Source organism: Sinocyclocheilus rhinocerous, unplaced genomic scaffold (genome assembly GCF_001515625.1).
Source record: "Sinocyclocheilus rhinocerous isolate Xijiao unplaced genomic scaffold, SAMN03320098_v1.1 scaffold1411, whole genome shotgun sequence".
Classification (NCBI taxonomy): domain Eukaryota; kingdom Metazoa; phylum Chordata; class Actinopteri; order Cypriniformes; family Cyprinidae; genus Sinocyclocheilus; species Sinocyclocheilus rhinocerous.
Genome location: NW_015653601.1, coordinates 191,451 through 204,753, shown reverse-complemented (window position 1 = coordinate 204,753; position 13,303 = coordinate 191,451). Strand labels below are relative to the sequence as shown.

The 13,303-nt window shown below is 36.7% G+C and overlaps 1 protein-coding gene and 1 pseudogene across 1 annotated transcript in view; one reads left to right on the top strand and one right to left on the bottom strand.

Annotated features, from left to right (window-relative positions):
* The window catches only part of LOC107716500 (piezo-type mechanosensitive ion channel component 1-like), a 71,350-nt gene extending 66,832 nt beyond the window's left edge, over window positions 1–4,518 (top strand). Inside the window, exons 46-48 of the mRNA XM_016522979.1 lie at window positions 2,368–2,447; window positions 3,442–3,628; window positions 3,788–4,518. Coding sequence (XP_016378465.1) covers window positions 2,368–2,447; window positions 3,442–3,628; window positions 3,788–4,043 — 523 coding nt within the window. The 3' untranslated portion in view covers window positions 4,044–4,518. The remainder of the gene's footprint in view (window positions 1–2,367; window positions 2,448–3,441; window positions 3,629–3,787) is intronic.
* Window positions 4,519–5,497: 979 nt separating this feature from the next.
* The window catches only part of LOC107716507 (cytoplasmic tRNA 2-thiolation protein 2-like), an 11,731-nt pseudogene continuing 3,925 nt past the window's right edge, over window positions 5,498–13,303 (bottom strand).

Sequence of the window (13,303 nt, the reverse complement as noted above, 5' to 3'; positions counted from 1 at the left end):
GAGCTGCATAATGTACGATCGCTTTTTACTTTCACTTTCGAGATTTGCGATCACACGTGCTCAATGTAACAGGCTACGCAGCTAACCAAGCTAACCATGTCCCTTTAGTGGCTCACGTTATTTTATTAGAATGCGTGTTATTTGTTTTTCTGAATACACTGAATACAGACACCAACCCATCCCTGCACAGCCTGGAACATAACATTTATTTCCATGATCTGCCATTTTCGCTATTATCCTCGCTTGTTTCTTCAAAATACCCGCAGAACTTCTGATGATTCGGCTGTGCAGGTTCGGCTGGCGGCTGGCATAGAACATGGGCGGGTATATGCAAATGTTGGGGGCGTAACTATTAGTGATCCCGACTGTAACGTCACAGTTGGTGTTATGTTCTGATTCGCCAATTTTTCAGTGGTCTTTTGCATGCACGAGATTTACATAAGGAGGAGGAAACAATGGTGTTTGAGGCTCACGGTATGTCATTTTCATGTACGGAACTGTTATTATTCAACTATGCCAAGGTAAATACAGTTTTCCATTCTATGGCACCTTTACATTCGACAACTCACAAGGAACTAAAAAAAAAACTAGGGCTATATATATACACACGGGGCTAACAAGCTTAACAAGATAACAAGACACACCTGCGGAGACTAATCAAGGTGGAACCAATGAGCAAACGGACTACAAACACCACAGGAGACAGGAAGTGACATACAAGTCCAGGGCAAGGCACAGAAAGCATGAAACAAAAACACGAAAAGAGTTGATTTGTGAGAAGAGCAATCACATTTATTTTCTAAAACCAAAATAAACACCTCAAAATTACATAACAAAAAAACAATATCCTTCAAAAAGGTCTCTTCAGTGTAATGGATAAATAAAATAATGTTAAGTAAAATTAAAAAGCCAAAGCCTTCTTGCACTGGCTGTGCTGGTTTCGGCCTCATTGCCGGCTGCAGTCATGTCCTTATCTCATAATGCCCTCACGATCCCACTGATGCAGTGTATATCCAAGAAAATTTACAGACGAATCTGGAATATCAACATTTACCAAGTCTCGGCAACAACAGCTGAATTATTTTTCACTGCTATACGGTGCAGCTCATCGCATTTATGGCGAAGGGAACGCACATTTTTCTCAACCTTCTTAAAAAGGGAAAATTACTCGCAAAGGGGAAGAAAGTAAACAATTGTTTAAACGTGTTCAAGTGTTCAACTACCATCCAGGTCTCATCTGTAGCGAAGTAGGCCACATTTGATAGAATCCATCCAAAATCATCTAGAATTAGTTTCATCCACATAACCTAGCTCCCAAATCAAACGTTGTCACTAATAAAAATAATTTAACCATGCATTTCCAGACTATATATATGCTGTCCTGCAATCTGAAAGTGATTCCACCGATAACGTTCCTCTGTGTCGTTACTGTTTTAGTGTGGACTTTCTGATTCTCATACATTTAGAATGATTATTAAAACTTTGCAGTTATCATAATAATTCTTACGTCCCTTACTCTTATTTAGCAAGTGTCTATTTTGCACAGGGATGTAACCACCATAGACAGAGAGAATTTCCCCCCCAATAATTAGAAATGGCCAAATTTCCCCCACCCAATATTTAAAATTCTTGCACTGCTCTGCTGCACTCCGCATGGGCAGCGCTAAGGAGGGGCTAGCAGGTGCTTCAGCACCCCCAAGAAAGACCAAACCACCCCCATAGCACCCCCACACATTTTTTTGTTTATTATTAGTATTATTATTAGTAATTGCCCAGCTTCCCCTGTCAAAGATCTAGCGCCCCCTCAGCACCTGCATTCAAAATTCTCTGGCGCCGCCCCTGGCACTCCGTAATGCTCTGTTTGTTGTTAGGATGACAAAAAGGTTTAAAAGTAAAATTTTTAAGCTGGTCTGCCTCAGAGGTCTAACAACGCTCATCAATGTAAAAATGATTGAGATGGCCACTCAAATCAAAGTAGGCGGGGTTTAGAGTTAACAGAAGCAGAGCCTGAATTCCATTGTGAAGCGTCAGTTTTAATGTTGAAAGAGAGCGTGGTAAGTTGGAAGTGATGAAACATTTAATATTTGACAACTGTTTTATGATAGAAATGTTAAACAACCGGCAGTACCATCCAAGATATTGATGTTTTTAATTGAAAATATGGTATAATTCATGTGATTCATGTAATTCCTAACTGAATGTGACATGAAACGTTTTGCATTTTCAACATATTAGGTACTGTATACAAATAAAAGTGTATAGTTCATTGTTCTATTTCTTAATAATTTCCCCCAGTGTTTAAGACATGTTTACGGCCTTGTTTTTGGACTCACTCTGATTTTGATCATCTCTGTAATTCTCTCGTAGGCATGTGCCGCACATGTTTCCTAACTACATCAGAGCACCTACTGGAGCTGAAGCCAAACCTGTCAACCAGCTGTATGATGGTAAAAAGGATTCAAACATCTCTTTAGTGTTTTAGTCAGGCACAATACATTCTTAGTGAATTTCCCCCAATTTGTTTCCAATGAATTGTGAGGGATTTCCACCCTGTTTGAGACATAGTGAATATTAATTTATACTGATAACAATGTGTAACATCATATACTGTATGTACATCCAACTTAAATATTCTTCAAATGTACATCAAAACTTAAATATCCATATGCACATTAAAATTTAAATATCCAAATCTTCCTTGGTCTATCATACATAATTTTATATATTAGATAGATAGATAGTCAGATCTGGATGGATGGATAGATTCATTGATTGATAGATACACTGAACAAAATTATAAACGCAACACTTTTGTTTTTGGGACATTCCTGCAGTCAGTATGCCAATTGCACGCTCCCTCAAAACTTGCATGTCTGTGGCATTGTGCTGTGTGATAAAACTGCCTTTTATTGTGTGGCCTTTTATTGTGGCCAGCCTAAGGCACACCTGTGCAATAATCATTCTGTCTAATCAGCATCTTGATATGCCTCACCTGTGAGGTGGATGGATTATCTTGGCAAAGGAGAAGTGCTCACTAACACAGATTTAGACAGATTTGTGAACAATATTTGAGAGAAATAGGCCTTTTACATACATAGAAAAAGTCTTAGATCTTTGACTTCAGCTCATGAAAAATGGGGGCAAAAACAAAAGTGTTGCGTTTATAATTTTGTTCAGTGTAGATTCATTGATTGATAGATAGATAGATTCATTGATTGATAGATTGATTGTTGGTTAACGTTAGGTAATGTCTTAACTAACATTAACTAATGGGACCTTATTGTAAAGTGTTGCCAATTTTGTTATATAATGAATTAGTTGCCATTTTCATAACAGCAGAATGTGGCATAACAGGGTGGAATCAACATCTATACATTCCACCACATATTCCACCACGCAGGGAAAAGGTGAAATGTTATTCTGGCTATTTTGTCCTGGCAGGTGATGAGGAGGGATATCAAGATGTGACTTTGTCTCTGATGAGAGAAGCCTCTGTGAATACCACTGGAGCTCAGGAGTGGTGGGACATCAGCATTGCGGACTGCAAGGGGTCCTGTGACGTCCTACCTATGGTCATCTTTAACGACAAAGTTAGCCCTCCAAGTTTGGGCTTTCTAGCAGGATACGGGTACACAGCCTTTTTTCCTTTCATGAGATTCAGTGCAGGCTATTACTGTATTCACTGTAAACCCAATTGTAAAACATTTGATTTCTTGATTGTATGAGTGTTATATGTTCCAGAATATTCCTCTAAATTCTTGCAAATACTTCTCTTCTCCTCCTTCAGGATCATGGGTCTCTATGTGTCGGTGGTTTTGGTCATTGGCAAATTTGTACGAGGCTTTTTCAGCGAGATCTCTCACTCCATCATGTTTGAGGAACTGCCATGTGTGGATCGCATCCTCAAACTATGCATGGACATTTTCCTAGTGCGGGAAACCGGAGAACTGGAGCAGGAGGAAGAGCTTTACTCCAAACTCATCTTCCTCTATCGCTCTCCAGAGACCATGATCAAGTGGACTAGAGAAAAGAATCAAGACTGAAACCGTTTTGTGATTGGCGCAGCATCGCATGGATGGACATGCTGCATTTTAATGCCCACTTTGGCCTTGAGGCCGGCTGGAACCAGTAGAGCTTTACTGCTCTTGTGAGCTTGTGACATTGTATAAGTTGGATGATTCAGGGGTCAGGTTAAGCCTCTGTGCGTTATTCTGCCTGAACTGTGTTTAGTTTTGTCAGCAAGCTTGAAAATCTGCCTCTCTCAAAGCAACTCAATGTGAGTGATTCAGACGCTAGCCGTAAGGACATGCAGACGATAATCCAGTGTCCTAGTGACCAGTGGGCACAGAATGGTAGGACATTCAAACACTATTAGGGTGAATCTCGCAAAACCATGTCTGGGTCATACTTTATCCCAAAGTAACAGGAAATGATATTCTATATAGAAGTATTTCCTTTTTTATGACTATTAAAGGGATAGTTCACTCAAAAATGAAATTTCTGTCATCATTTACTGACATTCAAGTTGTTTCTTTCTTCTGTTGAACAAAAAAGGTATTTTGAAAAATGTGGGTAACCAAACATTTGCTTGTCCCCACTGACTTCCATAGCATGGAAATCAAAATATTTTGAGTGCTTAATTGGCATGGAAATTGGCATGCAAACTTAAGATTAGTATTAATTATTTTATCTCACAAGTAGGCCGCGTTTTCTTTCTAGAGTATATAAGTGCTTGTAAGTTCTTGTGATTTTGGATTGAAATATGACCCACACATGGTTTCAAAGGGTTTTGTGAGATTTTCACTCATTTTAACTTTGTTTTTGTTTTGTAACTACAGCAAAAGTGTTTACAAGCCAAAGTATCTTAGGATGAGAGCCATTTAGTATTTTGTTCCTGGTTTTACAATTTCTGATCAAACACTTGAAGTAATTTTTCCTCATAAAAACACCATCAAGTGATTTGAACCTGACAGCCATGTTGTTTTAGGGTGGCTAGTGCCACACTTCCATTCGCTAAGTGCTGGAATGCTACGGTTAGGAATTAGGGTTAAGACATTGTGTAATTGTATATGTCTTAAGTGCACACATTGTGTAATGAGTGTCCCAAATTTCTTCTGTAAGGGCTGGAATAATCATTTCAACTGTATGGTTATGCAAAGGGCACAAACAAGTACTCTTTGCTTTTTGTTTTTTTTATTCAGAAATCAAATGTGAGCCTGTAAAAAATCCTTGCTGTGTAGCTGCTAAATTAAGAAATCAAGAATGTTGCCCATCTGCACAAATAAATTACTGTATTAATGATCGTGTTAAGTCTGAATTATTACTAAATATTGATAAAAACAGAAGGCTTATTTACAAATTACTCTGGCCTGATGATAAATACAGTCCAAATGTATTAATTCAAATCATGCAACTGCAAAATGTTTAAAAATGGTAACTTTTTTTTATTGACTTACAAATGAAGACAAATAATGAAATAATTACAATGGAATGCTTCTATGATTTGGTTTTAAATGGGGTGAAGAAATGTATTAGCAAGGCTAACCCTAGCTACAGTCCTATAGAGAATTAAAGCTGTCAGTCACTTTCAGTCTAAACCAAATATCTGCTAGTCTCCATCGTCATCGCCGTCCTCCAAAAGGTACTCGCTAATTTCCATCTTCATCTGAGATCTGTGGAAAGAAAGAAACAGGTAAGTCCCATATATAAGCTACAACATAAAGCTACAACACCAGTGAGGTGAAAAAGAGTGTGTGTGTGTATATATATATATATATCAAAATGTATTCAGACACCTTCACACATTATCAGTTTATTTGCTATGGTTTTAAAAAAGGTAATAAAATATGACAAGAACTCTTGAGTGCAACTGTGTCAGAACAAATTAATCTTGATAATGTCGGATAACAATGGTCAGGTCAAAGTGTCTGAAGAATTTTTAGTCCCAAATTTTGATCAATTTTACTGGTAGTCCACTGTATGAAGAATTTTTGGATATATGTCACAGCTTACTTTATTTTGCTATCCTCACTTACATAAATTAATTATAGTGTCTGAATAATCTTTGGTTTGACTATATATACACACAAACTTTTTTCATACCATTAGAGGTAGTCTTTGTCCAGTCACATTTATTTGAATAGCAATTCATGCAATACAGGATGTTTCAAAGTAGCGTCACAGTAATAAACAGGAAAATAACTGGCAGTGTCAATTTCAATTATGAAACGACTTCAGTTTCAGCTGTAAAGCAGCTCTACAGAAGAAAATGTCATTATTTTAGAGAGCTATGTCTTAAGTCGCTGGGGTATATTTGTAGCAATAGCCAAAAATACATTGCATGGGTCAAAATTATTGATTTTTCTTTTATGCCAAAAATCATTAGGATATTAAGTAAAGTTCATGTTCCATTAAGATATTTTGTAAATGTCCTACTGTAAATATATCAAAACTACATTTTTGATTAGTAATATGCATTGCTAAGAACTTCATTTAGACAACTTTAAAGGCGATTTTCTCAATATTTAGATTTTTTTGCACCCTCAGATTCCAGATTTTCAAATAGTTGTATCTCGGCCAAATATTGTCCTATCCTAACAAACCATACATCAATGGAAAGCTTATTTATTCAGCTTTCAGATGTATAAATCTCAATTTCGAAAAATTGACCCTTATGACTGGTTTTGTGGACCAGGGTCACATATTATTGACATATTACTGATACATATGGGCAGTTGATAATTATTTCCCTGATACAATGTTGGTTTGAAATGTCTATTAATGTTCACATAAATAGTCTTATTATGTGACTTTTTTTTTTTGAAGTACAAATATTCCATGTAGTCTCTAAATTAAGCTAATCAAAATCATGATTGTAAAACAATTCAAATTGGAATATTAGTAATTAGAAAATATATTATATGTAATATATATATATATATATATTATATATAGAAAAATATTTTATATGACATAACATGTGAAACTACTGGACACTGCTGTGATGCCATGTCATCCAGCACATACCAAAATTAATTGGAAGAGTACAGTACGCACAATGATTGGACAACATGAAAGTCCCATGAGTGCTGAGCTTTTGTCAAACTCACCATGTCTTTGATAGTGAGTCTACAGCTGTAGCACAAGAGTGTCTTCAAGTCCTGATGTGAAGGCAACCTGAAATACAATTCAGAAAAACGTAAAAAGAGGCAAATCAAATCTTATAGCATCAAATGCATTCCAACTGCTGACTTACCTTAAACTAAAACTTCAAAAAGAATAAAAAAATGTGAGGTGGAATGTATCTGTTTGAGGAGCAGCAGCCTCCGGTCCCACAACCCTGACCCTCCTCTGCTGAACGTGCTGGTGCTTCTACAGACGGGTCCTGAAGTTCAATCTGGGATAGCTGCTCGGATACCAAAGTAGCATTGAAGGCAGAAGCTTTACCTGCAAAAAAGCTTGTTGATTATTAATTATTCAAAACTCATAACCCTACTAGAAAGACAAGCTTACGGTGATCAAGATGGTTTTTGGAACATGGTAGCTTTTTTCCATAAATGTAATAATTTGTTTTAATTTACAGTCCTATCTGGCAGCAAATGACACACACATTAATACACAATAGATGCATTTAAAAATTGAGTTGATGAGATGTGGATTTTGCCCCATGAATTTCTATGCACTTCTGCAATCACTTGAGGAGATGCATTTATTTCCACAGTGCTTGTATGTTAAGTAAATTACGTCAGATGGCAGCTTTATGAGACTAATGAGCATCGGCAAGAAAGAGAGAATTCAATTATTTCCAACATACACTCATCCAAGGCACTTTTATTTCATGAATGTAAAGTTAGGTCTTTGAGATGGAATTGACTTCCACTACGTGACTCCATGGGTTCATTACGGTTTCTCTGACAGATCTGATTTCCACTATGTGACTCTGCGAGTTTGTGCGATCCATTTATCAGTGGATGCAATATAACAAAACCGACATCTTAAGGAAAAATGCTCAAATATTGGAGAAAAAAAAAAAAAAAAAAAGAAGTAAAAACGTTTATAAGTCAATCTCAACTGCAAATCAAACTCTGACGATGTCAACAAGTGACATAAACAGGACCTTTGTTAGGTGTATAATCTACCTGCTTTAGTGTCGAGAGCACAGAGACACAGCAGGCACTAGGAGGCAGCTTCAGAAGTTTGACTTCGAGGGGGCATGACTGACTGTATGAAGTTTCTCACTAGTTCTGGAGAGAAACCATTAGGGCAAGTCAGACAAGCCGGTCGAGCCATCAATTTAAATGCAATTATCAGAGTACATCAACTGAACTCAGGGTCAGAGCCGTTGTTTTCAGATCAGTTACCTGTAGATAGTGCTAACAGTGGAGGAGAAGTCAGCCTTGTAGGTTGGTGACGAAACTCTCCGTCAGTCGCTGGATGCTGGCTTTATCGTGGGTCTGAAATGAAAGAGGAGTTTACAGTTAAACCGCCAGCATCAAAGTCAAGTCTCACATTGAAGCCTTCATTTTCATGAGTCAAGTCCCAAATCATGATGAAAAAGACTGGAATCAGATCTGTTGTTTCAGGTAACAAAGTTTCAAGTCTACTTAGAATAACTCATGTTGTGAATTTGGGATGTCAATATCATACTAAGTACAGCAGTTTGAGCAGAGAGTCACCGGCTTTATTTAGATGCATATCATCCGATATATGAATGCCACAAAAACAGCAAGCACTTTCTGGAACTGGCAATCAGATTAAATTTTAATCAGAAATTTGAATTGCAAAGTCTACACACATTTCCAGAGTTTTCTGAACAACCCATCACAGACAAACTCTGATGTACAATTATTTGTAGTAGTTTTTTTTTTCATATGATGCGATTTCAAGTTTTCCTTTCTCTTTGGAGTGTTACAAGCTCTTGGTGCATAAAGAAGATCTGTGAAAGAGAGAGAGAAATGTGGGTAAAGAGAGAGAGAGAGAAATGTGGGTAAAGAAACAACAGAGAGAGAGAGAGAGAGAAATGTGGGTAAAGAAACAACAGATATTCTAAGTCAGTGGGTAAAGAAACAACAGATATAACCGGGGTGCCGCGGCACCCTGGGGTGCCGTCTGTCGAGAGCAGGGGTGCAGTGTAAGAAATCATTTTTTAATACTTTTTAATTGCTAAAATGTTCAAAAAAAGCATCTATTAAATAATATCCATTTCTGATGTCGCCAATAATTTCGGCTGCCGAAAATTAGTTCACCGCTCAGGTTTCACTTTCACGTGGTGTGACGCTCTGCGTATTATCCCGCTCTATGCGTGTGTGCGCTCCGCTCAGTCGCTCCACTCGTATACCGTTCATGTGAATCGGAACAGCAAAGTCCACTCAAAAATCGAGCCGCCAGGAAACATCGATGTAGTACAGTATTGTTTCAGTCTGCAATAGCCCTACTGTGTTGTAACATGGTGTGGTATATGGGCAACTCTCGGCTGTTCTGACTCAAAGACTGTATATTTAAAGAATTTGCCACTGACGAAGTTTTTTGGGCAGTGTAGAGTAGGGCTTGTTGTTTGTCATTTCTCCGATCACAAATGCAGACATGGTTTTGTGTTAACGCGGCGCGATGCAACGCAACGCGTAAAAAGACAGTAGATGTCATTATAATCCATAATTATGTCCCCACTGGATGCAACGAATGCCTCGTTTATAATGGGTTTTCATGTTTTTGAATCATCGCTCCGGCCTGACAGGGCATCATCACAGTATGGTAGGGGCGTAACATTTCCGTACCTCGCTTTTTCTGACCGATGAGCTTTGTAAAAATCGACACGTTTCAGAAAGGCGGGGCATAGAGGAGAAACAATAATGTACAGTATGTGGAAAATGTGTTTTTTGAACCTTAAACCGCATAAACATTTCATTACACCAAATACACAAAATAATGTTCTTTTTAGCAACATCATATGACCCCTTTAATAACTGCACAGCAACTCAGATTTGACTCCAGTGTTTGCCCATGTCAGTACACAATTTAAAAGACACTAAAAGCCTACTGGGGGAATTCATCTAAAGCGCTCTAGCACTCTTGCCGACTTGCTTAAGTAGGCTAAACCACATGGGAAATGAGGAGGTCTGTGGTATCATAGACTTAAACATCTAAAATAAATAAATAAATAAAATACATATCCTCAAATATGTTTTTTGAGGAAGTAGAAGGTGAACCAATCTTCCCATTACCAGAAATGTAAAAAAAAAAAAGAAAGAAAGAAAATTTCAAGAAAACAAATTTTGTATAAAGAAACAGAGACCATTTTGAACCATAAAGATGTTTGCATAGTGACTTAGTGCTTATTTACTACGCTAATACTACTTAATACTCATTTAAACATTCTATCAAGATCTTTTTTATTACTGTATAATTGTCATGAGAATTAGATATCTTTGATTTTGGAAATGCACAATTCCATGAGAATTAATCAAAGAGGTCTATTTAGTCAGTAGCTCAACTTGACATGGTACCAAACTCAACAGGAAAAACAGGCTGTGATGTATCACCACATGTATCCCCAACTAATCTTTGACTCAACATTTGAAGTTGCACAAGAGATATGCATGACTGAAGGCGTAATGATGTTAGCAGCAGAGAAGAAATGACACTGATGTAGGAACCACTGGGGGACATTATTCTTGGCCTGATGACAGACTCTCACCTTGGTATCCAGTCCTGAGATAAAAACTGAGGGCACATTAAACATTCTGCTGTAACAGGAGATCTCTTTGGATGAATAGTCCCTCATGGGCCGCACTATCACCACATCCCCATACCGAGGATCAGAGAAACCCTACAAAACAGCTTCATGTTAATGTAAGTAACATTTGGGTTTGTTTTAATCGTCAGACGGCTCAGAACAAACTTTTCTCACCGTATCTGAAGCCAGTGCTGCTCCGCGACCCACAGTGATATTACGGAGTAGTTTGACAGCCAGTCGTGAGCAGCTATCTCCCATCATGACCTTCGAGTAGTCGTTCTCACGGGCAATGTGCAGAATCGGGTGCTGCCTGTACCAATAAACATTTATAAACTGAAATCTTTTTAGCTTGGGCATTGTTGAATTCTTGATTATGACTGGTTCAGTGATGTTACTTTTGAGGTCAATAGTGGCATTACGCTATCATAAATTTTCTGTAGTGTTATTATAGTTAACTAAAGCTAAAACAAAGTGTTAAATTATCTACTAAACCAAAACTATTTTTATTACATAAAATAAAAATAAACAGCTGAAAAAACAACAACAAAAAAACATATATATATAGGAGGATCCCCAAATCCAGGTGTGAAAACCTTGTTGCATCTTTCCCAAAAAGACTCATGGCTGTATTAGATCAAAAGGGTGCTTCTACTAAATACTGAGCAAAGGGTCTGAATACTTAGGACCATGTGATATTTCAGTTTTTCTTTTTTTAATAAATCTGCAAAAATGTCAACAATTCTGTGTTTTTCTGTCAATATGGGGTGCTGTGTGTACATTAATGAGGAAAAAAAATTTACTTAAATGATTTTATCAAATGGCTGCAATATAACAGAGTGAAAAATTTAAGGGGGTCTGAATACTTTCCGTACCCACTGTATATATATATATATATATAAACGTATTTTATTTCAGCTAGTTGCCAAGGCAAATGTTCTCATTTTGCATAGTGACAAAATAATTATTAAATTTTGTAGAAAAATATGTATAATTAAAACTAAAAATTTAAACTATATAGACACATTTAAAACAATACAATAATAAACTTTTATAAAAAGACAAAAATACACATAAAAATTACTAAAACTTTTAACTAAAATGAATGAAAATAAAATTCTAAATATTAACAAAACTATAATAGTATATTAATGATGCTAAAATAACACCGATGACCACCAAACCATATAACTGACCTTTTTTTTCTGTAATTTATGGGACAATATTCTAAAACAGGGTGTCCCAACTGGGGTTTGCAAAAATACAGGGGGTTAATGAGTTGACGAAAAGTTCAAAATTAATGAAAACAAATTTTATATTAAAAATTAAAATAAAACTGAAAAAATAATAAATACTTTGTTTAACTACATGATTTGTTTAACTTCCAATCAGCATCTTTACTTTTAACCAGCATCACAGATTTGTGAACATGCGAATGTGTTGTGAAAGTATTAAAATATAAAAATCTCGGGGTAATTTCAAGCATATATTTTAGGTAAAAAGGGATTTGGCTGACAAATAAAAGTTTGCAAAGCCCTGTTCTAAAATATTAAATTCCACGTAGGCATTTCTGTTAACACATTTAAGAAATTCCTGAATTTGTATTTTGAACCTACTATTTTTCTAAAAAGGTTAAACCAGACAAGTCTCTAAAATCTCTTAATGCTGTCATACAGAAAAAGAGAGAGGAAGAAAAAGGGTAGCGAAACTACCCAACTGACATGGCCCAAATAGACTAAACGGTCTAAATAATAAGTGGCTAAAGACAACATTACTATATAAAAAGCTTCGTATCTTCCAGTAAAATCATTGTGAACGAATACTCAATACATTGCCCAGACTTCTTTTTCATGCTGCACAGTGGATAAGCCAGTCACATATCTTCTAGATCACTTCAGTTGGAGAGCTTAATATTTAAAAGACACATTTTAGCAATATCCTCCATATACTGTCTTCTTAACTGTTAGTTATAGGCGATAAGAAGCTTAAGAGCTTATACTGAGTGATATCCACTGTGAAGGCGAACATTTCTAATCACTCCATCGCTAACGATTCTATCCAGTGACGCTTTAAGCTCTATGAGAGACTGACTGAATGACTGAACAATCAAACAGACTTCAAAGATCCAGTTCTTCAGTGATGATTCAGTCTAACGTCATGCAAAAGTGATCAGAAACAGGAAGAGTGAAAGGGTGCATGATGCAAAGAAAGACTATGAAAGCATCGGGAATGTAGCACAAACAGCTTGAGGAAGATGACTCAGCTTTTCATTTTGTCATTATATAAAAAATAAATAAAACACAAAGTGCTAATAAATCATCTTGCGTCTTTTTTAAAGACACTACTGCCTGTAAATCTACTCATAATTTAAAGGGGTGGTTCAGTGTTTTTTTTCTAGGCTTGATTGTGTTTATGGGGTGCAGTCTAACATGTGTTAATGCTTCGTTTTTTAAAAAACGCATTATTTTTCACATAATTTACATTTATTCCACACCACTCTGTCCCTTCTCTGAGAAACACGCTGATCATTTCCTGCTTTTATGAAGCCCTGCCCTCAGAAATAGGCGATGGGCT